Below are 27,865 nucleotides of genomic sequence, written 5' to 3' on the forward strand. Positions count from 1 at the left end.
TTTTTTTTTTTTCCTTTTTTTTTTTTTTTCTTTTTACTTTCTTCCTTCCCTCTTTTTCTTTTTTTTTTAAACTGAGGATTGACTCCAAGGCCTTCACACTGAGCTATATCCCCAGCCCTTTTTGTATTTTTCATTTGGGACAGGGTCTTATTAAGTTGCCTGGGCTGAGCTCAAACTTGAGATCATCCTGCCGTGGCTTCCCAGAGTGCTAGGATTACAGGGGAATGCCACCCTGCAAGGCTAACCTGTGAAAGTTTTCTTAGCTCCACATTTTAAAGGAATAAACCGTAGCAGAGAGGAGGGACTTTTTCAGAGGTTAACGTTGCTGGAGGTTAGAACACACTAGCCATCAGCCTCACCTCTTGGAGGCCCACAGTCACACCCATTCCTTTTACAGGTAGACTCAAAGGATCACTGAGGGAAGCAGAAAGCTATTCCCCACACACATGGGGGATCAAACTCAGGACCTTGTGCTTGCGAGGCAGGTGCTGCACCACTGAGCTAAAGCCCCAGCCCCAGAAAGCTATTTTCAAGGTATAGGTATTAAAAATGGAGGCTGGCTTACTAAAATAATGTACGTATTGAAGCATGTTGAGATGCTAATTTTTTCCTTGCACGGGCCATAGATTTGCTCGTCTTACAACATACACAGTACAGTATGTACATCAGGCTTGTCAGTGTTTGGACTTAAGATTTCGCAGATTTTGTTCTAAGTTTCAGTGTGGTATCGAGATTAATGTTAGTTACAACGGCGTACTCAGCAAAGCTGTAGTTCAAGATAGCATCTATTTTGCAGTGGCTTTTGAGCTGTGCTATCTTTCTGAGCAGCTGCTTCATGGTTCTTTCTCTGGGCATCTTTCTAACAGTGTTGTTGAACTGCAGTGAAAGAAGAGAAGTCTGACTCATGAAATTATAATTTAATTCAAAATTTTCATAAGCGTTTTTCTTTGGAGATTCTTTGGTCTTACTATGTAGTCCAGGCTATCCTTGAACTCACAGTGATCCTGTTCTGTCTCAGCCTCCCGAGAACTAGGACTCCGAGCATGCACCACCATACCTGGCATCTTTTGTGGTGGTGGTGGTGGTGGTCGGTTTTTTTAAGGCAGAAGTAGTGAGAACTCCTGAGGATTTCCCTGTCATCCTTATTGGTCATCTTTCAAGTACTAGTAAAATCATAAAAAACTTAAATACATAAATCTATTGCAAATTTAAAAGCTTAGTTTGATCTGTTTTACTACCATATATTCTTAGCCATAACTGTCTTGAAAATTATAAGACAATATGGTGACCAAAAATTAATCATAAATCAAAGAAGACATTATTTTGCCATTGAAATTTGATTTGTTTTTATAATGTAATATTTTGTAAATATGAAGAAACCCAAAATATCCAGTATAATGGGAAAGCAACCCCGAATGTGAGTTTTGTTTATGAAAAAGTTAATAAGATAAACTATTTCAAAGCAAAGACTTTTTATCAATTAATTTTTAAAAAACATATCAGTGATAATCACTGAAAAAAAATCAGACTCTAAAATACAGTGTTGTCCATCGGGAAGAGCATTCAATTTTAATGTACTGCTCTGTTCTTTGGAGAGTTGCTCTCTATGTAACATTTCTCATGAGATCTACATGTAGAACTCTATTCTTACTGCTAAACTTTGACACTTTAACATTTGGTATTAGAGACTGAATTTTGCACAAACTACATGCCTGGTCATTTAAAGTAATCAACAGATGTGTCTAATTTTCAGACTGTAGCAAAGAATGGAGCTGAAAGAAATGAAATGTGTACTGGTTATATGAAATAAGAGACCGTACAGACAGTCTAAAATTAATACCATATTTATAGCCAAAAATATGCTTTATAATTTGGTATTCTCAAAGTAGAATATGTAAAATGGTTTTACTTTGACTAGTAATTATTGTACAGCTGGAAAGAAAACTGGCAACACTCCAGTGACAACTTTCTCTCAAAATTAAAACGATGACCAAGTTTTAAAAAAGACTTGGCTGTACATACTGATCGTAAAGTTCAGATTTTTCAGTTTATACAGTCATTTAATAGCAACCTATATATATAAAATTCTTAGATTGTGTCATCTCTTCCTTGAAAATTTTATTTATTTATTTTTTTTTTAAGTGCTCATAGTGATGCATGCTCAGCACTCTGACAGACTGAAGCAGGGGGGCTGGGAATGAAGCTCATTGCAGGGGCCCTGAGTTCAGTCCCCAGTGCCCATGGATGGATGGATGGATGGATTTTTATGCAGCTCTAAAGCATTCTCAGGATAGCCTTCTGAAATACCAGTAGAACAGTTCTGTCATTCTCTATTTCATAAACATGATACATAGTGATGAGACTGTCGGTGTGGTATCATCCAGTAAGGGTTTCTGGAGATAACCAGGGCCACAGATTTCCCTTTTGTCAGTCTGCACTCCTCGAGCCCTTTGATCACAAGGTCTGTGGGTTATAGCTATTGAAAGTGACTACATTAGAAAGTGAAACATTTTTAATGTTTGTTTTTAAAAATAAATGTATTACATGTAATGTAATTTTTATGAAGAATGTTTTCCAGAACTTTTCAATAAGTTGGCAGATTTCTTAAATTCGTGAACCAAGTGATAGGTGGGTGGACAGTCAGGTGGACAGACAGACAGATGGACGGACTGGGGATGTAGTTCACTGGCGGAACACCCCGGGTTCCACTTCCAGTACTTCCAAAAAATAAATGATTTCTCTACATGCTATTTAAGGACGTATACAGTTCATTATATAAAAAGTTGCAAAACAAGACATCACATATATATTAAAAGTGTGTGTGTATATATACAGTCATATGTATCTCTATATATCTATATATGAATATCTATCTCTATATCTATATAAATCTATGAATATCTATCTACATACATACATATGAATAGAAACTTTCCAGAACAGTGGTTAAGGTTTAGACTCTGTAACTGGGAGATAAGATGGGGGAAGGAACTTGTATTTGTGATTTTTGCCAATATCTTTTTTTGGATATTAACACCTGGTTTTTGTTTGTCTAATAGGTCATGAGACCTGTGTAGAACTTCTTTTAGAACAAGAAGTTTTCCAAAAGATGGAAGGAAATGCTTTCAGTCCGTTGCATTGTGCTGTGTAAGTAAAACCAGAATGAATCAGATTTGGTTTGAGTTTTTTAAGAAATACACCCTTGCTGTGAGTGATTGCTTTGTTACCTTACACAGGATAAATGACAATGAAGGTGCTGCTGAAATGTTAATTGATACATTAGGTGCCAGCATTGTGAATGTCACAGATTCAAAAGGAAGGTAAGAGTTCAACTACTAGCCTCGTGTGTGAAAATTTAGAGAATCCATAAATAATTGAAAAATTGTGTTGTACATTTCCAAGTATGAATTATTTTAAAATTTTGTATTGCGGGGCTTTTGTATGTATTTATGGTTTCTAGCCAGTCTTCTTTTACAAACTATTTCAAAATTTAAAGATTTCTCCATTTTAAAAAGTCTGTTGTCAGTTGTGATGCACGCCTGTAATCCTTGCACTCGAGAGGCTGAGGCAGGAGGATTGCTGCAAGTTCAAGGCCAGCTTAGACTACATCGTGAGTTCCAAGCCAGCCTAAAATGTGCAGCAAGACCCTCTCTCAGAAAAAAGTCTGCTTTTTACCTAGTGATCATTGTTAACAAAAGTTAAGTGTTCTAAATAGCAGTAAAGGCCAAAAAAGAGTCCAGCAGTTGGAATACGTAGTAGTTGTTGAATCGGGATGTTTTTCAAATTTACTTCATTTTATAATGTAGTGTTAGTAATTGTATGATTGAGTGTTATTTTAGACTACTTCTGCTTTAACTAAGGCCTTTATAACAAACTTATGCAGCACTGACTTTACTTGTATCCAGGCAGTGCTTTTAAACCCTAATATAAACTCTTGAAAATTCCTTGTCATAAATTAAGGAATACTTTTCACTGATGTCTGTAGTTCAGTCAAGGATCTCAATTCCCCTCTGCCACAGAACTCCTCTCCATGCAGCTGCCTTCACAGACCATGTAGAGTGCTTACAGTTGCTGCTCAGCCATAATGCTCAAGTCAACTCTGTAGACTCTTCTGGGAAAACACCACTCATGATGGCTGCAGAAAATGGACAAACAAACACAGTTGGTAAAGAAACTGTTCAGAGTCTGTTCTTCTAGTTACATATATTGTGTATAACTTAGATCCCAGGGCTTCCTGACCTCACTAGTTACCACTCCTGAGACTTAAAAACTCAGCTACTTTGCAACCTACATTTTAATTTAGGGAGAGAATTTTCATTTGCCCTTACTGGTTGAAGAGTTCATTTTAGCAAAGCAGTGCAATGTATTGCTTAACAACTGTGTGGCCATGGCTGGAGTCAGATTGCCTGTGAGTTCCAAGGGTAGCTAAGTGACTTAATGCCTGTTTCTTCATATGTGAAGTAAGAAGACTAATGACGCCTCCTATGTAGAATTGTTATAGGATTTCAATAAATTACTATAAATCCAAGCACATAAAGCAGTATTTGAAATTTTGTAAGCCCTCACAAAATGTTAATTGCTGTTGTTAGTATGTGTGATTTACGGAAGAATGTAACTGCGCCATAAAACCGTTTGACGGCATAGGATTGTGTTACCGTATTTTTCTTGCAGTTGAATTTTTGCTCAAGGGATACTTTTCGCTCTATGTCTTCATTTCTGTACATTGAGTTATTGGTAATGTAAGAAAAATGTTCATAAACATAAGAATTGATGCACTTTTTCCTCTCAGAGATGCTGGTTAGCAGTGCTAGTGCAGATCTGACTTTGCAAGATAACAGTAAAAACACCGCCCTCCATTTGGCTTGTGGCAAGGTAAGTACACATTTTATAAGAACATATTTGCATTGTTAGTATCAAAGTGGCATTAAATATTTCTCTGCTTCACTAAAATGAAAGCTAAGATGACTACTAGCATCAATTTTTTTCTTAAAAAAATATATTTGCTTTTTAAACTTTGGAAGAGCAACCTAAACACAGTTTTGTCTTTCTTTAAACCTTAGTTCTTCCTGTCTTCTCCCTCTATTTATTCTCCTTACATCTTCAGACAAATATGTAAGGTATTAGCCAAGAAAATTTATGGTGTTAACACTATACAGAAGTATATGTTATACATATGTGTGGACTAAGATTAGAGATTGTTGAATGTATAAATTTTTAATCATACCCAATTTAAGAGTATTTTGCCACAATTTTAGGGTCATGAAACTAGTGCCTTGTTAATACTGGAAAAGATAACAGATAGAAACCTCATCAATGCAACCAACGCCGCCTTGCAAACGTGAGTACTTTCAGTGTAAACTTTGTGATCTAATTATAAAAACAGGTAAATGTATTTTTTCAAACATGGGATGAAATCATCACATATTAGTCACAGAAGCAATTAAGAAGTAAAGAACAGTTTTTACAACTGAAAAAACACAATTCAAAAACCTATTACTATAGGCCGGGCATGGTGGCGCACACCTGTAATCTCAGCACTTGGGAGGCTGAGGCAGGAGGATCACTGTGAGTTGGAGACCAGCCGGGGCTACAATAGTGAGTTCCAGATCAGTCTCAAATACAAAGTGAGACCCTGTCTCAAAAAACAAAACAAACAAAAAAACTATTACTATGTGTTTGAACAGAAACTATTAGAACATTGACATTAGTGGAGGAGGGGGTTGACAATGCATTTACGCTCATAATATAATATTCTGAAGGACAGTGGAACTGCTATTCTGTGTGTTCCATGGAACGAATTGTAAAAGTATTATTGACTGCTAACAATAAATGATGCAAGCAGCTTTTTGTATCTGTCTTTAAGGTAGCGATTTCATAAAGAATCAAATTTTCAGTATGAGCCTCAAGCCTTCGGCTGACTGAGATCTTAAGAGCTGTGTCTCCCATCATCCTTTCCCAGTTTCCCCTTGCTATTACACTTTAGACTTGGTACAGAAGAAAACTTAAAATAGGATTCACATTTTGGGGTCGGTCCCTGGAGGCTCCAAAATTTAGGCATGGAGCCTATGTTTTTAAAGGCTGTTAGAATTTGTAGTACTGCAGTTGACACGTCTTATATATTGTTATATATATTTGCCAACCTCATTTCTTAAAACAACTTAAGAGTAAGTTTCATTGGTTAAATCTTTTTAAACAAGGAAGGTAACGGGATTGATAAGAGTGGGAAATACGCCTATACAGCCATGGCTAAGCTTCTACACAGTGAGGGGTGGTGAGAGAGCACTGCACAGAAATTCTGTTCCCACCCATTTTCATTGATGTTAGAAGTCAGTGTCTCAAGTTTGTTTCTGGGTCTTCACAACATGGCAAAAATGTTCTTTCCCAGCTGTTTGTGTCTGTGTACATGCATTGCACATACGTGTACATGTGATTTTTTCCCCCCAGACCTCTGCATGTTGCTGCCCGAAATGGGCTAACAATGGTGGTTCAGGAACTTTTGGGAAAAGGAGCAAGTGTACTTGCAGTAGATGAAAATGGTAAGTAGGTTCTGTATTCTCTTCCCTTAACCTATATCCTGTTAGAAGCTTTTATCCTTTGATGCTCTATATTTGAGGGAAATGTGGATATTTTTACTGGGCAAAGAAGAGAACTGAAGCTTATATTGAGTAGTACATTGTGGCAAAGGAGCAAGGATAAGAGAAACAGGAAAGTCCATCTAATAGATGAACTCGTAGGCTCACAAATCATCTCTTAAGCCAGAGTTAGTGTTCACTATTTACACTTAACACTACTGTTCATCTTAGTAGCCAAAGGTTTTGTGCTTTCAAAAAATACTTGTTTGTTGTTGTTGTTATTTTTTGGTTTTTTGAGGCAGGGTCTCACTCTGTAGTTGAAACTGACCTGGAATTCACTATGTAGCCCAGGCTGGTCTCGAACTCACAGCGATCCTCCTGCCTCAGCCCCCTGAGTGCTGGATTACAGGCGTGCGTCACCATGCCTGGCCTCAAAAAATATTTATTAAGGCCCTACTTAAGCATCATTCTTAGGCAGAATTAATAACCTTTTTTTTTTTGTCCTGCAGTAACTATTTTTTTATTCTCTTCCAAGATTATTCTCCCTCAGTGTGTAAACGTTAGTTCTGTCATCTTGTTTTGGTATGGGGGATCAAACCCAGGGTTCGCGCATGCTGGCACGTAGTGTACACTCCCCTCCCATAGCATTGCAGTCCTGGTTTACTTGCTTTCTTTCTGTCTTCCGTAGATAACTTCTAATATACCCATGGCTTTACACAAGTACTCTACCTTGAGCTTCACTTCCAGCACCTCGTTCTGTCACCTTAAAGATACATGAATCACACTACTTTTGCCAGCGCCCACCTTGCTCCTCTGTTCCCTGTGGCGGCAAGACTGCTCAGGAATTAGGTCTTCTGTAATCGCTAGGCCTTTGCCTCCACCACACAGCAGAACCATTCTTAGTAAGATCACCAAAGGACCTCCACATGGCAGATCAGGTTTTGGCCAGCTGATTACTCCTTTTCTTTTGGTAAACTTTATTTGGCTTTCAGGACCTGATACTTTATTGATAATTTTCTTCCTACATTACAAATTATACTTTCTCAATTTTTCATTTACAAAATTTCCTCTAACTTCTTACTGCTGGAGGGCTCTAGGACTCAGTCCTAGATTCTTTTTGCTTTCTCGGTCTACGTTGACCATCTAGTTCACCTCATATAGTTCAAACAAAAACTATATGCCGAGAGTTCTCAAATTTATATTGCAGGCCCAAACATCTCATATTGTACATTGATACGTCCATCTGCCTCTGACCACACCATATGAATGTCTAATAAACAGCGGGCTCTAACACGCCTAGACGTGAACGACATGTCAGTGCTGCTTCCTTTCCCCCGCAAACCCACTTCCATCAGAGCCACCCTGATCCCAATAGAAGGCAGTTGTCTTTTTTACTGCTCGTGGAAAGAATTTGAGTTTTCCTTGCTTCTTCTTCCTCATACCCAGTGACTCTGTCGTCAGTATGTACTGTGGATTCCACCCTACAGGATACTCTAAATCTGCATTCTCTTCTGGTACAGCTCTTGTGGATCCTTTTTAAATTGATATGAACATGTTTCACCTCTGAATCTGATTCACCAACTAGTTCTTACAGTGACCTGTAAGATCCTCGACCCTGTTACTTTCCTGATCTCATATTGTCTTTCCCTTGCTTCATTCTGCCACACCAGCTCCTCTGTTATAGGGGTGCGCACATAGTATGATCATTGTTTTGGCTTTCTCTGCGTGGAAAACACTAACCATTCTGTGACTGAATCCCTCTCCTGTTTCAAGTATTAGCTCAAATTTCATCTCATTGAAGCCTATCTTGATTACTTTTTTTTTGCACTGCAACTTGCTACATTCCCCTACCACAGCACTCTCAGTCCTTGTTTACCTGTTTTCGTCTATTTTCCTTAGAGACAACTTATAATCTCCATAAAAGTAGAGAATCTTTGTCATTTGTGTTCACTGATGTATTCCTCGTGCTGAGTAAAGTGCCTGGACGTATTAGGATTTCAGTGAGAATTTGAATGCATATACCAAGCACAGTGCTGAGTTCTGAAACTGTGGCGTAGAGTAGAGATAGATAGTGTGTTCCTTAAATGGAGAAAGAGCATAAACAGGCTGTCCCGATGCCCTTGAAGTAAACCTACGATACTTTATCAGAAGGTGTTCAAACCTTTTTTCTTACGGATCGGAAAAGGCATCCCGAAATAAGAGATTTCCAAGCCAAAATCTGAAGGGCACGTAGAAAATGAGGAGGGAACTTCCAGGCTGCAAGTGTAGGTTGTTAGAAGATGTAACATGAGATGAATACAAGTACTATATTAGGTCCAGTAAGAAGGGATCTGTGCATTAGAAAGAAAGCAGTTAGTCTGGAGACGAGCAAGACTAAAGTCGGGAACTGAATAAAGTGTTAGAGACACAGAGAGTGCCCGGAATTAAGGTAGAACCACTGGGGATGAAAAGATGTGGGTGGTCTCACTGGGACTTGGTGAAAGGGTGATGAGATTGGTGGTTGGAAGAAGTCACATACCATCGACCCAGCTGAACTTGAGTAGATGGAAGTATCATTAATTGAGATAGGAATACAAGGGGATAGAACTGAGTTCATTTGGGGCCATCAGTATAAACCCCAAAAGGCACAATTTAGATGTCTGGATCACAAGATACAAGTTGGACATAGAGATTTGGAATCAGTAGTATTTGAGATCCATAGATGTGGAGATAGCACCTATGAAGCCAAGTTCAGGCTCACCCAGTTTTAAACAAAACTTTCATTATCAGTAAATTTCATTATCAGTAAACTGTATTTTTGGAAATGTAGCCACTACATAGATGAAAATAAGGAACCTAAAATTATAACATAAAGGGCGGGGGAATTAGCTCAGTGGTGCCGCACCTGCCTCACAAGCGCAAGGTCCTGAGTTCAATCCCTGGTACCAAAAAAAGAAATATTAATATATACTTCTAGCCACATTACAAAACACCAAGTCACTTACCACCAATAGTTACTGCAAGTCTGTGTTGACCATTTTTGAGATTTTAAATACCTGTTGTTATCTTTATAAAATAAAAAGGACAGTAAAAAATGGTAATAAGACCCAGCTGTGATGACCTGGGTATCTTCTGAGACACTTTGTAATGTCTAATAGTAATTGTAGTCCGAAGGTGACAAGTTATAGTAAATATCATTCTAACTTTATAGTCATTTCTAGTGACGTAGTTACCTACATTCACTAAAAATGGGATTAGTGGTACTTTGGTTTTTCTCAGATGAGATGACTATCATATTTGCATGGAATATCCCCAAGGAGCTTGTCTCTCTTGCATTTCTCTCTTGCTTACCACACCAACCCCAGGCAGCATGCAGAAGACAGGAATCTGTTTTTAGTTGTGTTCTCAGTGGAAGACTCTCCTGAGGCACGTGTCCCTCTATATTTCCACTCTTATTCAGGGCATCGTAGCCTAATGGGTCATTCTGCCTACCAGCAGCAGGTGTAGCAGTAGCCAGAACCTTCTTTAGAAGAGCCCTTAAAAGAACTGTGGGCAGTGAAGCATGCATGTAGTCATTCTGAGCAGTCTTTTTTTCCAAAAATGTATTAATACATGATATATGTTGATTAGTACATTTATGCTACATAATGAATACCTATAAATACACACACACACGGTACCTCTACATGTTGCATTATAGGGTAATCAAGTAGTTGTTCGCTTTGGTAAAAATGGGAAAACTGACACAGCTAAATGTCCAGTAGGTAAAATGTATAAGTGTGTGGCATAGTTACACAGTGAAATATTATATAATAGTGAAAAGGAACTGACTACAGTTACCTACAACAGCATCTCACACACATAAATGTAAGCAAAAAAAGCAAGATATAAAGTATACATACTGCATGAATCTATAGTAGACTCAAAAAATTCAAAACTTTAGTCTTTGAGCACACGTAATAAGGAAGTGGTTAACACAGAAGATCAAAGTAGTGGTTACCATTGTGGGAGGAGGGAAAAGGTAGTGATTAGGGAAGGGAGTACATGGAACTTCGGTTACGCTGGTATAGTACTCTTTCTTAACCTGGATGGTGGTTATCAGTGTTGTTTTATACTAAGTCATCTTGCTATTTCAAAAACATATGTGGCTTTTAAAATAAATGTATATGTGTGTGAAGGCTAAAATATAGGTGTATCTAGATATGTGATAACAAATGAAGCTGTAGAATAAGATTTTAAGACATTTGCTCTTTCAATATTTACTGGCTTAACATGGCTTTAAATAGTGAGTGTAAACTAAAAGTTCCATGTGGAATAATCACAACTTGCCATCACACAGTGTATTCTTAGCATCTTTCTTACTCCATCCTCAAAACTGAGTCTTATACCAGCTGAGGTACCAAGTGTTTCCTCCTTGGTTTCTTGTATTGTAAGGCTTTATGGCTGAGGTCAGCTGTCTCCTGCTTAAAAAAAAAAAAAAAAGTTTTTACATTTTAAAAAGTTATAAGGGAAATATTTGATTTACATGTTTGTAAAGTTCATTTGTTTAATCTAATTTATCCATTGTTTTTCTTCAATGGACTCTTAATGACCCCAAGAGAAAAAGAAAATTTAAATCAATAATCTAGCATCATTTAATACATAACTATGAATAGTAAGCCTCAGTTCACCATTCTAAAGGAAGCTTCACCAATCTGTATGTTTTCTTCTTGTGGCCTAATACACTCTGTGAGTTTAGTTGGATGTAGAGAAGTTGTGACATCTTTGGGAAATCATCCATCTCTGGGCCTGAGTTTCTTCTTTGTTCACTCTATACATTCTCCTCCCACCCTTGCTTTCTATGGTTTGTTTTTTGAGACGAGGTCTCGCTATGTAATTCAGACTGGGCTTGAACTCGCTATACAGCCCAAGCATGCCTCAAACTTGTAGCAGTCCTGCCACAGCCTTCCAAGCGCTAGGATTACAGGTATGCACCACACTTGGTGTTTCTGTCTTTTTGTACTTATTGGAAAACTGATTCATTCTGGTTAAAACAATCTTTTTTTTGGTACCGGGGATCCAACTTGGGACCTTGCGCTTGCGAAGCAGGCGCAAAACCACTGAGCTAAATCCCTGCCCCTAACACAATCTTTTGTAAGCCAAATAATTTAAAATATGTCTAAAGCCAAAGTCTTTTAAGCTTATTTACATATATTTAGGGAAGTTAAGTCTCAGAATGTTAATTTTTAAATTTTATCTTTCATTCTAGGCTATACCCCAGCTTTGGCATGTGCTCCCAATAAGGATGTTGCTGATTGTCTGGCTCTCATTTTGGCTACCATGATGCCTGTCTCATCAAGTAGTCCTTTATCATCCTTGACGTTCAATGCCATTAACCGTTATACCAACACCTCAAAAACAGTCAGCTTTGAAGCTTTGCCCATCATGAGGAATGAACCTAGCTCCTATTGCAGTTTTAACAATATTGGTGGAGAACAAGAGTACTTATACACAGACGTGGATGAACTCAATGACTCCGATTCTGAGACCTATTGAAAGGCTGAGCCAAAGGTCTGAGGCAGGAGTTCTGACACTGAAGTTTCAAATTGCTTTTTCAGGAAAAAAGCACTTTCTTGTTCAATTCAACCTAAGAGGAAAGATCGCCAGTGAACGAATGTAAGAAATGTAATAACATTAGGAAGAAGAATTTTAAAGGCAAGTTTTGCAAAAGGAACTTCTAGAATCTTGAAATAGACTTGACCAGAGAAAAATACATTGATGTCAAAGTGCTTTGTGGAATTCTTTAATTTGGCTTTGCAATGCCAGAAATAAATGGGGACATGGTGCACCCTAACCTGCTTACATAAGCAACACTATTGTAAAAGAAGAGATAAGAACACTAGACTTAAATTTTATCAGTAAAATTACAACTAAATTTAATGGCAATAAAAGTTTGGTACAGTAGGCATTATGTGCACAGCAAATTGCCAAAGGACCAAATGACTTAAAGATTTTTTAATGAATGACATTTTGTGGAAACTGGAGCAGGTGAAATGAGACATTATCTAAACCAAACTTCAATATTTCTGAAAATGAAGCCGAGATTTTGTTTTAAATGTTGATTTTTTTAAGAGTAAACATCTGAAAGCCTTCCAATACTATATTAAACCATGAAAGAAAGCAGATGTATTTTTGCATTTTTTCTTTTACATAAAAATTTTAAAATTCCAATTTTTATAATATTAGAATAAAAAACCAGCTGACTGGATGCAGTACGGGTGAAAATACTTGTGAAATGGATTGAGGTTGTGGCTGTTGCCAAGTTTTGAATGATTGGGGGTTTAAAATTGAACTATTTTTGTTTAAAAAGGTAAAGAATTTCCCAGAAAAAGTTCATGAAATCAAAAAGTTGATTATTTCACCCTATTGCAATTAAGTGGTCCTGGGGAACGGAATTTTCAACCTCACTACTTTGGATGATACACCTTTGTTGATATATGGTTTTTTTGTGCCTCTACAATGGGTTTGGGATTTTTGTTTATTTTGATCTGTTAGTTTTGAAAAGTGAAGAATAAAAAGGAAAAAAAAAATCCCATTATTCCTAAGTTAAATCATTATCAAATCCCCTGGAAGGCATTTCTATATTGGGCAAGATTTAAAATACAAAAGCCTGGAGGTCCTAATTCAGTTTAAGAGTAGCATGTTTATAACTTGTTACTATTTGGAGGGAGAAGTTGTTGCCTGCCAAATTGAAGACTACCTTTCAAGTAACAAACAGAAAAGGCTGACATTTAGGCTTTCAAATAACACTTTATGTCATTCTGCTTTTACTGTAACTGTCACTTTCCCAGTAAAAATGATTTTACCTATGTAGAGGGTCTTAATGGTCTAAGTAAAGTTCCACGAACTGCAACAAAATACCCCATTTAATTTTATCCTTTTTGTATTGTGAAACTGGAAACTTTATGACATTGTAAATTATCAGCTGGTTTTTCTGAATATAAAGTGTGAAAACACAGAACAGTATTTTGATCTATTTGATAATTTTGTGGGGTTTTTGAAGAATTAATGAGCATGTACATAGAAATAGTGACTGCTTGAATACTGTATTTACTTGCACTCTTTCAGTACATCAAGATTCCTGTATATTTTAGAGTATAATAAAACACAGATGTGAGTTGTATTTAATGGATAATGTATTTGTATCTGTGCATATTATCTAAAAATCTATAAAGTTTCTAGGGCATTGACTACTAGATTTTAAGCATTTTTTTCTAAAATATTTACAAAAATTATAAATATAATCCTCCATCTTTTCTTTATAATATAAAGAAATCATAAACCCTTCCTCATTATGAGTAGAAGGAAGGTAAATATGCATTTTAAGGACAGTAGACTATACATTTTCTATTGTGTCTTTTGAAAAAAAAAAGTAAATTCAAGAGGATTCTAAAAGTATACATATGTGTGCTTTCTCTTTCCTTTTAGGAATTCTCTTCTGAATTCCCTGAGGGAATTTTCTAGAATCTCAGAATTGAAAGAGCCCTGAGGTTCATCCAAGTCTAACCTCTTAACCAATGCAGGAGTCCCTTCTACAAGGGTGATTTTTCCACCTTGAATACTTCAGTGACTCTACCTCACCAAGCAGTCCATTCAGTTGTTGAGCAGCTCTGTTAGAAAGGTCTTCCTTAGATGGAGTTGTGAAGCCTCCCTTCTGGTAACTTCTGTCCTGGGGCCCAACCAGGTCTGTCCTCTGAGAGAACGGTGGAAAGATGACTCTCCGGCCCTCTGCCATGTCTTCTCTTTCACGGGCTGTTTGACTCCTTTGCTGAAACGATTTTCGGATGGACTCATTAGACACCCTGTTAGATTTATCACATCTAATGAAATCCAAGGTGTAGTTATAAAGTAACAAGCTCTTTTTAGTGTATCATCACACATAGCAGAACTTAGATCCTGTATCACTTTTATGTAAATGATGCTGTTACTAGAAACTTTTGCAAAGTGGTCCTTACAATTGCTAGTGCACTATGAAAATTATTTCATTGCTTTGTGGTTGCGTGTGACCGTGTGTTCCCCAGCTTGAGCAACCACCTCTTCTGGTGTGCACCTGACGAGGGCACTAACAAAGTGCTGTCCAAGATAGTACTTGTACAGCACCAGCATTTGGAACAAATACAGGGACTACTTGAATGAAAGGACACAGCACCCCCGTAAGTTCCTTTATAGTTACACCTTGTGTGTCAAAGCGCTCAGGCCCTGTTCTGTAGTGTTTTTTATCCTCACACAAAGCAGAAAGTCTAGTTTGCTTTCTTTAACTTCTCCATGAAAGAGGTAACATCTGAAATTTCTGATTCTGTGTATTACAGTACCAGTTTCTGCTCACAAACAACTTTGGGGAAATGGTGATAACAGTAAAGACCTCCTTTAATAGGACATTCAACTCAGTGCCATTTAGTTCAGGAACTCTAAATGTAGCTGTAAATTTGGGAATTTAATTTGGCTTATATTGGACCTTTTAAATGAAATAAAGTTTTTTAATGCAATAAATCACGTGTCTTTCTTTTTGTATGTAAACAACTTTTCCCTTCCTTGTGTCTTAATCCATTGTTCAATTATGAGGCATTTTTATCTTTCTTGGTTTTTGCTTTTGTATCGGGGATTGAACTCGGGACCTTGCACTTGCGAGGCAGGTGGCAGAATCACTGAGCTAAATCCCTGGCCCATTTGGGTTTTTTGTTGTTGTTGTTGTTGTTGTTGGGATTTTTTGTTTGTTTTGAGACAGGCTCTCCCTAAATTCAGGCTGGCCTTGAACTCACTGTGCAACCTAGGCTGGCCTTGAACTCAAGGCAATCTTCCTGCCTCAGCCTCCCAAATGCTGGGATTACAGGCATGTTGACTCTACCCTCCTTTTATCTTTCTTTAGAAATCTAATGAGTTTTTAGTAAAGCTGTTTTTAGACTTTAGATATTCATTCAACAAATGCTTACTTGCTCCATTCTTGGGAGTGGAAATGAGCAGAAAATCTAGAAATTATGGTCCTACCCTTTAGGGGCTTACATGTAAAGGTGTAAAGTAATACAAGATCAGAATAACCTCATGGAAGAAGTGGCAGTGAGGCTGGAAACTGAAAAACCAATACCATTTGAGCCTGTAGCAGGGGGTATAAATGGTATCCCTAGGCAACCAGAACAGAACCAGCAGTTCTTAAAATGACTGACGGACAGTTTGGGATAGAGTACGTATCAGCATTTAGCTTTCCTGACCATAGAAAAATCATGAAAACATACAAAAGATCTGATTTTAAGTATATGCTGAGGTGAGATAGCAGAAGAACGAACAAATAGTGACGGGGGAGGGGCAGGTGAAAGCTCTAGTCTCCAAATCGCTTCTGTGCAGGTACAGTAAGTTCCTGATGTACAAGCGAGTTCCGTTCCGGGAAAACTAGGGTTCTTTCGGAAGCTGTCAAAATGAGTCTTACATAGCACACCTGTGAAAGTCTGCAATTCAAAATGTTCCTCAGTCAGGGACTTACTGTGATAATAAGATGCTTGTGCAGCACTTGTCATATGCCGCACATCTGTATGCTTGAAATAATACATTATCGCAGTCCACACATCTCTCCCAAGAAGTAGGTGCTACTAATAGCTCCGCTTAGCAGATGAGAAAAGAGATGAAGTAACACCAAAGGTCACCTGGCTGGTAATTCGTGAGACAGATTCAAATCCAGCAGTCATTTCCATGGTCAGCACTCAGCCCCCTGATGATTTCTAATATGCTTTCTAGGCCTTGTTGAAATTAGCAATTTTTAAGTTGGAACAAACACTTTACTAAATCATGTAAATTGATTTGTTATATTCTGTTTTGTTGTTGTTTTTGGTACCAGGGATCAAATCAGGACCTTGCGCTTGCAAGGTAGGCGGCAAAACCACTGAGCTAAATCCCTGGCCCTGTTAACATTCTCCTAGGGCACTATTTTTAGAAGAAACACAAATCTGACCACAATAGATGTTTATGAAACACCTGCCACGTGCCGGAGCAGAGCCTAAAAGCCTGATATGTACCTAACATTTCCATCGTTACTGCTGTCTAAGCACGCACACCTCAGTTACCTGTCTGCAGGTCGGCTGACAAGCTGTCTGCGTGACTGCTCGAGCTGGGCTCCAGTGAGGCTGCGCCATGCAGCAGGAGGTGGACTTCAGTCTGCTCCATCCGTGTGCATCCTTGGACCTAGGCTAAAACAGAACGGGTGCGGAGTTCCCTGTCCTGGTGCAGCGCGGGAAGGCAGGCCTGCCACACCAGTGCGCCTGTGTGTGGATCACCTCTGCAGGGCGCGCCAGGCCCAACCTCAGAGGGACTGGGCAGGAGCCCCTGCCAGTTAGAGGCACCTCACAGCCCTGAAAGCATGAGCCGATGAGTTTTCCTGTTTTCAGTTTTCCAGGACCGTGCTTCCTAGTCTGTCTTTTATGCCTGTTTCTTCCCTATTTATGCTGCACTTCTAGTGCGGGTTCTGCACACTTAGAGCAGGGTAGAAGATGTACTCTGAGCTGGGAAGGGCTTCTTTGGCAGTGCACGACTGATTAGTTGTTGAATCTGCTCTTTTCCAAGATAAGAGAACCAACCTCTTGCCCACCTAAATCTCCCGAAGAATACAGCACCATCACCTCTCTGGCATCTTATACTGTGGCAGTCCTTTAAGGCAGGACTAGTCTGAAAGAAGATAGAAAGTGTTGGTCAATAACTACTTTTAAGACAAAAAGATGCCAATGTGTAAAGCTGTCCACTTGAATCATTTCTCCCTCTCCGGCACTTACATAAGTCTTCATCTCTGCTTCATTACTTTTTTGTGTGTGTTAAAACAGCTCCCTGACTTAACAAGTTCCATTCCTGGAGAACATCTGGAAGTTGGATTTGTTCCTAAGTCCAACAAAGTGAGACTCCTACACCTTCGACACAAATACACCATGTACACTGCTTTGCCCTTCCCAGCAGTCCCTTCCCCGTCACCACTGCTCCTCCTCTTGGTTCCGGACATCCTGGGCTCCGAGCACTGTACTGCTGCGCTATCCATTGTCACACCACAGCGCACGGCAGCACGGCTGCGACACGTCTGTGATTTGCATCTACGAAGGCTTGTAATGCGAGGTTCATTTGTATCTCAAAGTTTACAACTTGAGTGTTCATATGATCAGTCACTTAATTCTCATTTCCTTGTAATAATCACACTCCTTTTGCCTTGTGTCTGCTGTCTTAATTAGAATTCAAATACAAAGTTACTTTGAAAAAAATCAGTAATTTAATCAAAATATTTCAACAAACATTCCTGAAGTACATACTCTGTGGCAAGCACTCTTTAAATACTAGAAGATACTCCAGGAATAACAAACAGGTAAGTCCCTGCTCTCGGGAAATTTATGTTTTAGTCAGGGAGACAGACAAACATTCTAGACAGTGAACAAAAACCGAGAGTAACGATAAACACATGAGCTCTAGCGTTTGACAAAGAGGTCCTTGAGGATGAAAAGGCTGCGCATGTACGGTCTTAAGATTCTGCTGAGTACGTGGAGGAATGCTGACAACTAGCAAGAGCAGGAAGAGAGACGGAGGTGGGAGCCAATCCACCAACACGAAGGAAGGTTCTGCTGAGTGAGGTTGACCCACAGCCCTGTCCTGAGAATCGTGTGTCTTTGACAGGGAAAGGGCTGGTTATCAAAAGGTGAGCCCTTCTGAATGGCTGCTGGATCCGTGGCAGCTGACTTGCTTCATCTCTAGCTAGCGTAGGACTTGAAGTTGGAAAATAGCACTGCACCCTCAAAGGTGCTATGTAACATCAGGTACTGTAAAACTGGCGCATTCAAAATGCATGTTTTATAGTGATAGTGTGTAATTTGAGCCAGCAACCCTCACCATGTGTGAAAGAAGTTACTTAGGGTTGTGATGTTTAAGTTTCAAAACAGGAAATACCAAAACCTAAGAAAATGTGAAAAGAATTCAAGGAAAGGGCGCTTCTGGAGAAGAGCTTTGCCTTGAATCTGAGTAGCTCTTGAAGGTGTTAAGGTCTGGGGGAGGGGCCATCAGTTGCCCCCAGTTCAGTGACAACCTAAGACACTAAAGACAAACTACCCACATTCTTGGTGCAGCCTGGCAGCCACTAGAAAGCAAAAAAAGGTAGAGGTCTTTAAAGCCTCATTCCGAAATGTACCCTACTCCCATTTCTGTTCATTCATGTGACTCATTAAATTCCCACTTCAAAATTTATGATGTTCTCAGAGTGGCAGCTTGCACTCAGGAGGCTGAGGCAAGAGGATCATTTGATCCCAGGAGTTTGAGACCAACCTGGGCAACACAGCAATAAACCATTTCCAAAAACGGTGATGCAAAGGCTGATGGAACTGCAGTGGGGAAACAGGTGACCACTCTCACCGTAACTTCTCACCCATCTTATCGGCAGTACACAAAGCTGGCAGACAGAAAGCCAGAACATAAATGCACTCGGCATCATTAGCTGTGTAATGGACATCTGTAGCCTACTCCGTCCCTACAGCAAAATACGCATTCTTCTGAAGCTCAAGTGGAGCATTCAACAAAGACAAACCACAGGCTGAGCCGCAGAACACACCTTAACAAGCTTAAAGAGTAAAAAATATAAAATACTTGCCCTCTATGATGGAATTAAATTAGAAATTAATAAGATAGCTAGAAATACTCAAGATATTTGAAGATTAAACAACACACTAGTAAATAAAACATGGATGGCCAGGCATGGTGGTGCATACCTGTAATCCTAGCACTCGGAAGGCTGAGGCAGGAGGATCGCTCTGAGTTCAAGACCAACCTGGACTACGTAGCAGTACCCTGTCTCAAAATCAAAAAACAAATAAAACATGGATGAAAGAAGTATTTTTAAAAATATTTTGAATTAGGTCTTGGGTTATAGTTCAGTGGTAAAGTATTTGCCCAGCATATATAGGGCCCTGAGTCTGATTCCTAGAACCACAAAAAAAAAAAGCGAAACTAAAACAAAAATTTAACTTTAAATGAAAATGTAACACAACTTATGAAAATTTGTGGGATTCTACAAAAGCAATGCTTAGAAATTCATGGCATTGAATTTATACATTCAAAAATAAAATTTAAAATCACTCCCAAAGCTAGAAATCAGAAAGCAAAAAGTAGAAATCATTTAAATTGAAATTGAAAAAATAATTTTTTTTTTTTTCTTTAGACAGGGTCTCACTATGTAGTTGAGACTAACCTGGAACTCACTGTGTAGCCCAGGCTAGTCTTGAACTCACAGCAATCCTCCTGCCTCAGCCTCCCAAGTGCTGGGATTACAGGCATGCGCTACCACGCCCAGCTTTTTGAAAATAATTTTAATAGAAAAAGTCAATGAAACCAAAAGCTGGTTCTTTAAAAAACTGGTAAAAAGCAGTAAGCCTTTAGCCAGGCTAAGAAAACAACTAATCTCAGAAATAGGAGATATTTCACAACAGAGATCTGCTATGAACAGCTTTCTTCCAAAAATCTGATGACCTAAATTAATTGTGCTTAGCTGGCTATGATGGTGCATGACTGTAATCTCACCCTTGGGAGGCTAAGGCAGGAGGATTGGGGTGAGTTTGAGGCCCCCTCTGTGTTACATAGTTCAAGGCCAACCTGAACTACATAGTAAGACCCTGTCTCAAAAAACAAATAGGACAATTCCTTGAAAGACACAATCTGCCAAAACTCACACAAAAAGAAATCAACCAATATCAGAGAAACTGAGTCAACTGGACACGTACATGCAAACAAAAACTAAGACCAGGCACAAAACTTATACACTTAACAAAAATTAAATCAAGGTGAATCACAGACCTAAATGTAAAATGCAAAATTACAAAACTTGCAAAGATAACATAGATGAAAATCTTGATGAGATTGGGTTTGGCAATGACTTTTTAGGTAAAACAGGAGAGACACTGCTCTTTTTTTAAAAAAAACTGGTAAGCAAGGGCTGGGGATTTAGTTCAGCGGTTCCGCCGCCTGCCTTGTAAGCACAAGGACCCGAGTTCGATCTCCAGTACCAAAAACACCAAAACAAAACAAAACAAAAAAACTGGTAAGCAGCCAGGCCTTGTGGCACGTACTTATAATCCCAGCACTCAGGAAGCTGAGGCAGGAGGACTGCCATGAGTCTGAGGCCAGCCTAGGCTACATAAGTTCACTATGCTGAACTACATAGCAAGGTTCTGTCTCCAATAAATGAATAAACGAATGAATGAATGAGAGAATGAATGTAAACTGAGCTTCACTGACAAATGACACTGTAAGAAAATGAAAAGACACGCCATTAACTGGGAGAAAACATTTGCAAAAGACATTAGACAAAGGCATCTCACCAAAAGTATACAAATGACCCTTAAAATTCAATAATAACCCCTTTTTAAAAAATTAACCTTTTAAAAAAGATCTTCAGACACCACAGCAGATACACAGTAGTTCATCCTTATTCAGTTTTGCTGCAGGCCAAAAACATTAAACAGAAAATTCCCCAAACAACTCATAAGGTTGAAGTTGTGTGCTGTTCTGAGTAGTGTGATGAAATCTCTCACCATCCTGCTCCATCTCGGGACCTGAGTCATCCATTTGTCCAGCACATCCATGGGTGTACACTTGTTAATCACTTACTGCTCATCAGTCTGTGAGATTTACTGTTACAGTAGTAGTGCTGGCAATTTGAATATGCCAAACAGAAACCATAAGATGCTTCCTATAAGCAAAAAAGTGAAAGCTCTCAATAGAGAAAGAATCATATGCTGAGTTTGCCAAGGTTTACGGTGCAATGAGATTTTTTGAAACCACATTCACATAACTTCTTTTTTTTTTTTTTACCGGCGATTGAATTTGTTTGGGTCCTTGTACTTGAGAGGCAGGCGGTGGAACCACTGAACTAAACCCCCGGCTCTACACATAACTTTTTTATAATATGTTATAACTTTTTTACTAGTTTTCAATCTCTTACTGTGCCTGATTTGCAAATTAAACTATCATAGAAAAAATTATATGAGGCTCAGTACTATCCCCTGCGGATGGAGGAAGACTGCTACACAAATGGCAAGTAAGTAATGAAAAGACGCTCCATGTCACATGCCATGAGGCAAACAGAATAACAAGATACCACTACTCCAAGGAGAACGATGAAAACTCAGAGCTCTGACAACAAGTGCAGGCTGAGATGAGAAGGAACAGGAATGTTTTCACTGGTGTGAATAAAAATGTTTCAGACACTGTAGAAAAGTCAGTTTCTTACAAAATGAAAACAGAGCCTTACTAAATCGTCCTTGGCATTTACTTACTCAGAGAAATTCAAATGAGTCCACACAGAACCTGCACATGGATGTTTCTAGCAAATTTACTCGTAATTGCCAAAACTTGAACATGAGGTGATCGGTCAAATAAACTGGTACATCCAGGAAATGGAGTATTCGTGCTAAAAAGAAATGAGCTATCTGGGTCAGGGATTTAGCTCAGCAGTTCCACCACCTGCCTCGAAAGCGCAAGGTCCCAAGTTCGATCCCCAGTACCAAAAAAAAAATAGAAATGAGCTATTGAACCATGAAAAGACATGGAAGAAACTTAAATTACTAAATGAAAGAAGCCAAAAAGGCTGCATACTGTAAAATTCCAATTGTGTGTCATTCTGGAAAAAGCAAAACTCTGGAGATTGTAAGATCAGTGGTTGCCAGGAACTGGGGAGGGAGGAGTGAAAAGGTGGCACACAGGATTTTTAAAGGCAGGAAAACTACTCTGTACAATACTATAGAGGGAAAGTGTCTTTAATATTAACACCAAGAGAACATTAAAAACACTAAAATTGGTTTGATACTTTTCCAAATCTGTAACTACGAATACAAGTCATATTTTAAATGAAGTCTTATCACATACAATGTTGGCGAACTCATGGCACGCATAGCGCAGCGGGCTGTGTGTTATCATTGAAAGCTCTAAAAGGTTCACCGTCATGTACATCATATTTACCATTTCCTTTTTTACTTTCATGCTATCTGCTATATTATAAATCTTTGTGCCAGCATATACATATCCTTGAAACAACAAAATATACATTGTATATATATACAAAATAATAAATGCACATTGCAACTTATGGCTTCCAGGCGTTCTACTTTAAGACACAGGGCACGAAGGCAGATCACTGAAAAGCAGAAGATAGTATTCAGAAGCAAGACTAGATCCACATCTGGCCAGGGACTCAGGAAAGGAAACGGTCAGTCTTCCTGAGTTGGAAACTAGAGGAAACAAGTGCCTCTGTGAAAGGACACAGGGAGTCAGGGAGGCTGGGAAGCTTGAATCACATGCAGTTGCAGCTTCAGGGAGGGAGGTTGGGATCAAAGGGTGGGTGGGACGATACTACCTGTCACGAGACTGAGGAAGGTTTGACAACACTGGGAGTTCTTGGGCCAAAGGTGGCCAGTGAGCTAGAGTTCCTCTTTCCCAGGAGGGGGGGAAGGTCTGCCTCAGTTTCCCCACCACAGTCAGTCACGGATGAGAAGCAGCCTGTAGAGGCATGGCCTGGCTGCAAGAACAACAATGGATTTCTAACTGCACCAGCAGGGGCCCTAGGTCAATTATGCTTCCTAGAGTAGGTGTGTGAGGCCTATCACCTTAACTCTTGAGTTAGGATTCTTGGACCCATGTAGCCGTGGAGAAGCCCTCAACTTTTACAAATGTGATGCAGGCCTTAATAAAGGTATACTAGATGCTGGGAATCTTGCTTAGCACTAGTCTGATTTATTTCACTTAACATGGTATTGAAGTATATCTTTGTCCTTGCTGATCAGAATTGCTTTTGCTATTCTAGGTCTCTTCTGGTTTTGTATGACTTTTAGGATTGTTTTCTTTAGTCCTGTGAGGTATGCTATTGATATTTTGTTTGGAATTGCATTAAATTTGTATAACAGTATTGGAAATATGGCCATCTTCACTATATTGGTTCTGCCTATTAAAAAATTGAATGTTCTTCCACTTTTTTTTTTGTACTGGGGACCAAACACAGGATCTTGCACTTGCGAGGCAGGTGGCAGAACCACTGAGCTAAATCCCTGGCCCACAATCTCCATTTTTTTTTTTTTTTTTTTTTTTTTTTGGATAACAGGAATCAAACGTGGGGATCTTTATAATTTCTTCCCTTGTATGAGCTTTGGGTTTAACTTTTTTTTAGAAGCTCAAGGCTCAATATTAGGATATCTATTTGAGCTTGCTCTATTTTTCTAATGTGGGTATTCACCAGTATAAATTTCTCTCATTATGGTTGCTTTTATTATATCCCTTAAGTTCTGGTATGTCATATCAGCTTTACTATTTATTTGTAGAAACTAATTTCTTCTTTAATTTCATCTGTGACCCATTGGTTGTTCCGGAGGGAATTATTTAATTTCCATGTGTTTATGTAGATTTTGTGGTATCTTTTGCCATTTATTCCAATTTCATTGCACTATGATCTGATAATATGCATGTGATACTTTCAATTCCTTTGCATGTACTTAAGCATGTTCAATAAGATAGTATTGTGATCTATTTTGGAGAAAGTCCTGTGTGTTGCTGAAAAAAATGTTTTGGGTGAAACATCTTGTACATGTGCACTAAGTTCATTTGTTCAAAGGTTTGGTTCAGCTCTGATACTTCTTTGTTGATTTTTTTGTCTAGTTGATCTCTTTGTGACAGTGGGGTACTGAAGTCCCCCATTACAACTGTATTAGAGAGTATCTGATTTTTCATATCCATTAGTGTTTTATAGATGGCTGTGCCAGTATTTGATGCATATATATTTATGACTGTTATCTCTTCCTCTTGGAGTGTACTTTTAACAAATATATAATGACCTTCTTTGTCTCTTCTGATCAGTGTTGGCTTGAAATCCACTTTATCAGCAAGTAGAATAGTCACCCTGACTTTTCTGGGTTCGGTTGCATACAGTATTGTTTTCTATTTTTTGACTTTTAGTCTATGAATTTCCTCTTGAGTTAAATGTGTTTCTTGTATGCAGCATATTGTTGGATCTTGTTTCTTGATCCATTCTGCCAATCTTGTTTCTTTTGCTTGGTGAATTGAGACCATTTACATTGATGTTTATAACTGATAGGTATGGGGAAACTGAAACTCTCACCTAACAATAGTATGCCGAAGGCTAGAAGTGGTTAAGAACAAGGAGTTAATCTATCAACTTGATGTCAACAGAAACCATTGTGACCAGATAAAGAGAACATTCCGGCCCAAAGTGCATGTGAATGCCTTTTGATCTTTAGGAATTGTAAAATGTTATGGTGTCTTTCTGCAGATGTTTCTTCTGTAGATTTTGCTGATAATGTATGTATAAATAACCAGGCTTGCCTCAAATAAAGCAGACAGTCTTTTGTCTCCACTCTGCCTAGAGTCTTTCTTTTTCAATCCTCACTCTCTCCTTCAGGTACTGTTCTAGTGGGAGCTGGTTCCCCACAAATAGGTATTGACTTATCCTTGACATTATATTATTTCCCTGTTGTTGATTCCCCTTCTATTTAATTGCTTGCCTTGTCTGATGGATTCATTCTATTGGGACTCTTAGAATTTTATCTTCATTGTCTTTTTCTCAAATAGTCTTCAGAACTGTTTGGAGTGCTGGTTTGGTTGTCATGAATTTCTTTCTTAATTTTTTTTTTTCCTTCACTATCAGAGATCAAACTCGAGACCTTGCACCTGCAAGGCAGGCGATGGCACGACTGAGCTTCATGAATTTCTTCAGATGTTCTTTATCATTGAAGTATCTTATTTCTCCAGCAATTTTGAAAGAAAATTTTGCAGAGTTCATCAATCTGGGTTGGCAGTTGTTTTCTTTTAGGGGTTGAAGTATTTCATTCCAAGCTCTCCTTGACTAAGGGTTTGTACAGAAGTCCACTGTGATTCTCATGAGTTTTCCTTATAGGTAGATTGTTTCTTTTCTCCAACAGCTTTCAATATTCTGATCTTGTGTTGAATTTCTGGAATCTTGACTATTTTATGTCTTGGTGTAGTTTTTTCTTTTAATTGTGGCTATTTGTAGTTCTATATACCTCACTTATCTGTATGTTAAAGTCTATTTTCATGCTTGGGAAGTTTTCTGCTATTACTTGGGAACAGATTTTTATGCCCTTTGTGCTATCTTCTGATTTTCCATTTATTCCAATTTATCAAATACTATTCTTTTTTGCATCATCTAGCAGTTGTTGGATTGATTTTTCAAGGTCCCTTGCTATTTTTAAGAAGTAATTCATTTGAAGACCACCAACGACAACCCTGTCTTCTGGATCTGAATTCTATCTTCACATTGGTTGATTCTACTGCATATACTTTCAGTAGAATTTCTGGGTGTGATGGCACATCCCTGTAATCTAAACTCTCAGGAGGCTGAGGCAGAAGGATCACCATGAGTTCAAGGCCACCCTGGGCTACATAGTGAGTTCAAGACTAGCCTATAATACATAGTGAAACCCTGTCTCAAAAAAAAAAGTCTCAATAGAATTTCCAGTCTCGTTTGAATGTGTTTTATGGCACCCAGTTCTTTCTTATGCTGGGCATTCATGATTTCCTTATCTTTTCTAAGCTCCTCTTTTAAAAAATATGTATCTACTCTAGATGCACTTACTATTTTCTTCATATGGTCATTATCTCTTTAATTATCTGTGTATTTATATCTACTTTGGTTTTGTCAAGAGACTTAATCATGGTAACATTGATTAATGTAACAAAACATTGTTACTTCTGCTACTACCATTTCAGAAAGTTCAGGTGAGTGGCTTTTGGTGTCCTCTACCTCAACACCTCCTGGATTTCCCTTGGGCAAGCTAGGGGGTGCTGGGTTTCATCTTCCTTCTGTGTTTTCTCATTTTCTATTTTTTGTTTGTTTTCTGCATTGAGGCTTGTAAATTGCTTATGGTAGGTAGCTTTATGACTAGTATTGAGACCTCTTAAGGAAATGACTAGTTTTCAGGGATGTCTTCTAGCCTTAGTTGGCTTTTGGCCTTTGAGTCTGTCCCAGGATTCTGCCTCTTCTGTTTATTGGGGATGAAAGGTTCAGCCTGTTTGGCCTAGTACCCAGTTCTTTGGTACTGAGCTGTAGTATAGTTTATGACCCCCAGGCAATCTAGGAATTGGCATACAAGGAAGATCGGTTGGTTACAACTATGTTACCCTGGCTATAGCAGTACAATCAGTAATAACAATAGCATCAAGCCAGGCCTGCCTGATATATGCAAGATACTAAGTTCAATCCCCAGAACCAAAAACAAACAAACAACAACAAAAAAGCAACAAACACAGATAGGAAAATGACACACTGATAGCTAATAATTTGCCACCTTTAAACCTAGTTACAAGATCTATAAAACAAGGCTGGGCATGGTGGCGCATGCCTGTAATCCCAGCACTTGGGAGGCTGAGGCAGGAGGATCGCTGTGAGTTTGAGACCAGCCTGGGCTACATAGTGAGTTCCAGGTCAGTCTCAACTACATAGTGAGACCCTGTCTCAAAAAACCAAAAAAAAAAAAAAAAAATCTATAAAACAAAACAAGACAAATTGGGAAATTATATACAGTAAATATCCACTCAAAATTTAGAAGGGAGAAAATTTAAAAGGGAATAGAGGAAAAAATGGAAAAATTAAAGAAGAGAAAAAAATGAACGAAATTTTTAAAAGACTAAAAAAAAAGCAAAGGAAAAAAAAAAAGGAGGAAAGAAAGACATTTATCTGTGATTGCAAGCCTGTGGTTATCTTTTGAGGTCTACAGTTTTGTGGTAGTATCTGATTTAAGGTATTACTCTGCTCTCACTGGTAGACAAGGGAGGCAGTCAAAGACCACTAGATCCATGCTAGATAATCTCAGCAGTAAGCTTATGGCAAGGCACTGGTTCTGGAACTTTCAAATCTACAGAAATTCATGTTAAACCTGTCCTCTGGTCATGGGGGTGGGGCCTGAGTCATTTAGCTTATAAAACTCTGGGTGTCTTTTCCCAGACTGATTATGGTTCCTTAGCCATGGATGTCCTGGTGATTGTCCCTCACTCAGTCAGTGGGAGTTTAACACAGCAAGCTCTGGGGTAAAGCCAATCTGCAGCTGCTCTGAGTCTCACGTTCACTAGGCTCCTCCCTAAAATGGCATCCAACTAAGCACTGCTCCGGGGGACACTGCAGTCACTAGGACTGGAGTCATTCAGCAGCTGTTGTAGTACATGGCATCCACTGATCTAGTCCACTGATGTGTATCTGAAGCCCTCTGGGGTCACCTGCTTTCACTGTGCCTCCGTAAAGTCATTTCTTTTTT

At 38.7% G+C, this 27,865-nt stretch overlaps 2 protein-coding genes across 5 annotated transcripts in view; one reads left to right on the forward strand and one right to left on the reverse strand.

The window, feature by feature from the left end:
- Ankrd28 (ankyrin repeat domain 28) overlaps positions 1-13,595 on the forward strand; it is a 122,751-nt gene extending 109,156 nt beyond the window's left edge. For both annotated transcript variants that reach the window (XM_010612769.1, XM_010612766.3), the window contains 7 exons: positions 3,060-3,147; positions 3,237-3,320; positions 4,020-4,165; positions 4,790-4,872; positions 5,256-5,338; positions 6,445-6,536; positions 11,800-13,595. In XM_010612769.1, the coding sequence (XP_010611071.1) occupies positions 3,060-3,147; positions 3,237-3,320; positions 4,020-4,165; positions 4,790-4,872; positions 5,256-5,338; positions 6,445-6,536; positions 11,800-12,086 (863 nt within the window). In that variant the 3' untranslated portion in view covers positions 12,087-13,595. The remainder of the gene's footprint in view (positions 1-3,059; positions 3,148-3,236; positions 3,321-4,019; positions 4,166-4,789; positions 4,873-5,255; positions 5,339-6,444; positions 6,537-11,799) is intronic.
- Btd (biotinidase) overlaps positions 6,959-27,865 on the reverse strand; it is a 52,005-nt gene continuing 31,098 nt past the window's right edge. The window contains exons 4-6 of one of the 3 annotated variants that reach the window (XM_033756991.1): positions 16,634-16,765; positions 14,167-14,358; positions 6,959-11,011 (exon numbers count right to left, since the gene is read on the reverse strand). In XM_033756991.1, coding sequence (XP_033612882.1) covers positions 10,934-11,011; positions 14,167-14,358; positions 16,634-16,765 — 402 coding nt within the window. In that variant the 3' untranslated portion in view covers positions 6,959-10,933. Of the gene's footprint in view, positions 11,015-14,166; positions 14,359-16,633; positions 16,766-27,865 lie in introns of all 3 variants that reach the window. The other 2 variants (XM_033756990.1, XM_033756992.1) reach the window with 2 other exon arrangements.

Source organism: Fukomys damarensis, unplaced genomic scaffold, assembly GCF_012274545.1.
Source record: "Fukomys damarensis isolate Sample0158 unplaced genomic scaffold, DMR_v1.0_HiC HiC_scaffold_28, whole genome shotgun sequence".
Classification (NCBI taxonomy): Eukaryota; Metazoa; Chordata; class Mammalia; order Rodentia; family Bathyergidae; genus Fukomys; species Fukomys damarensis.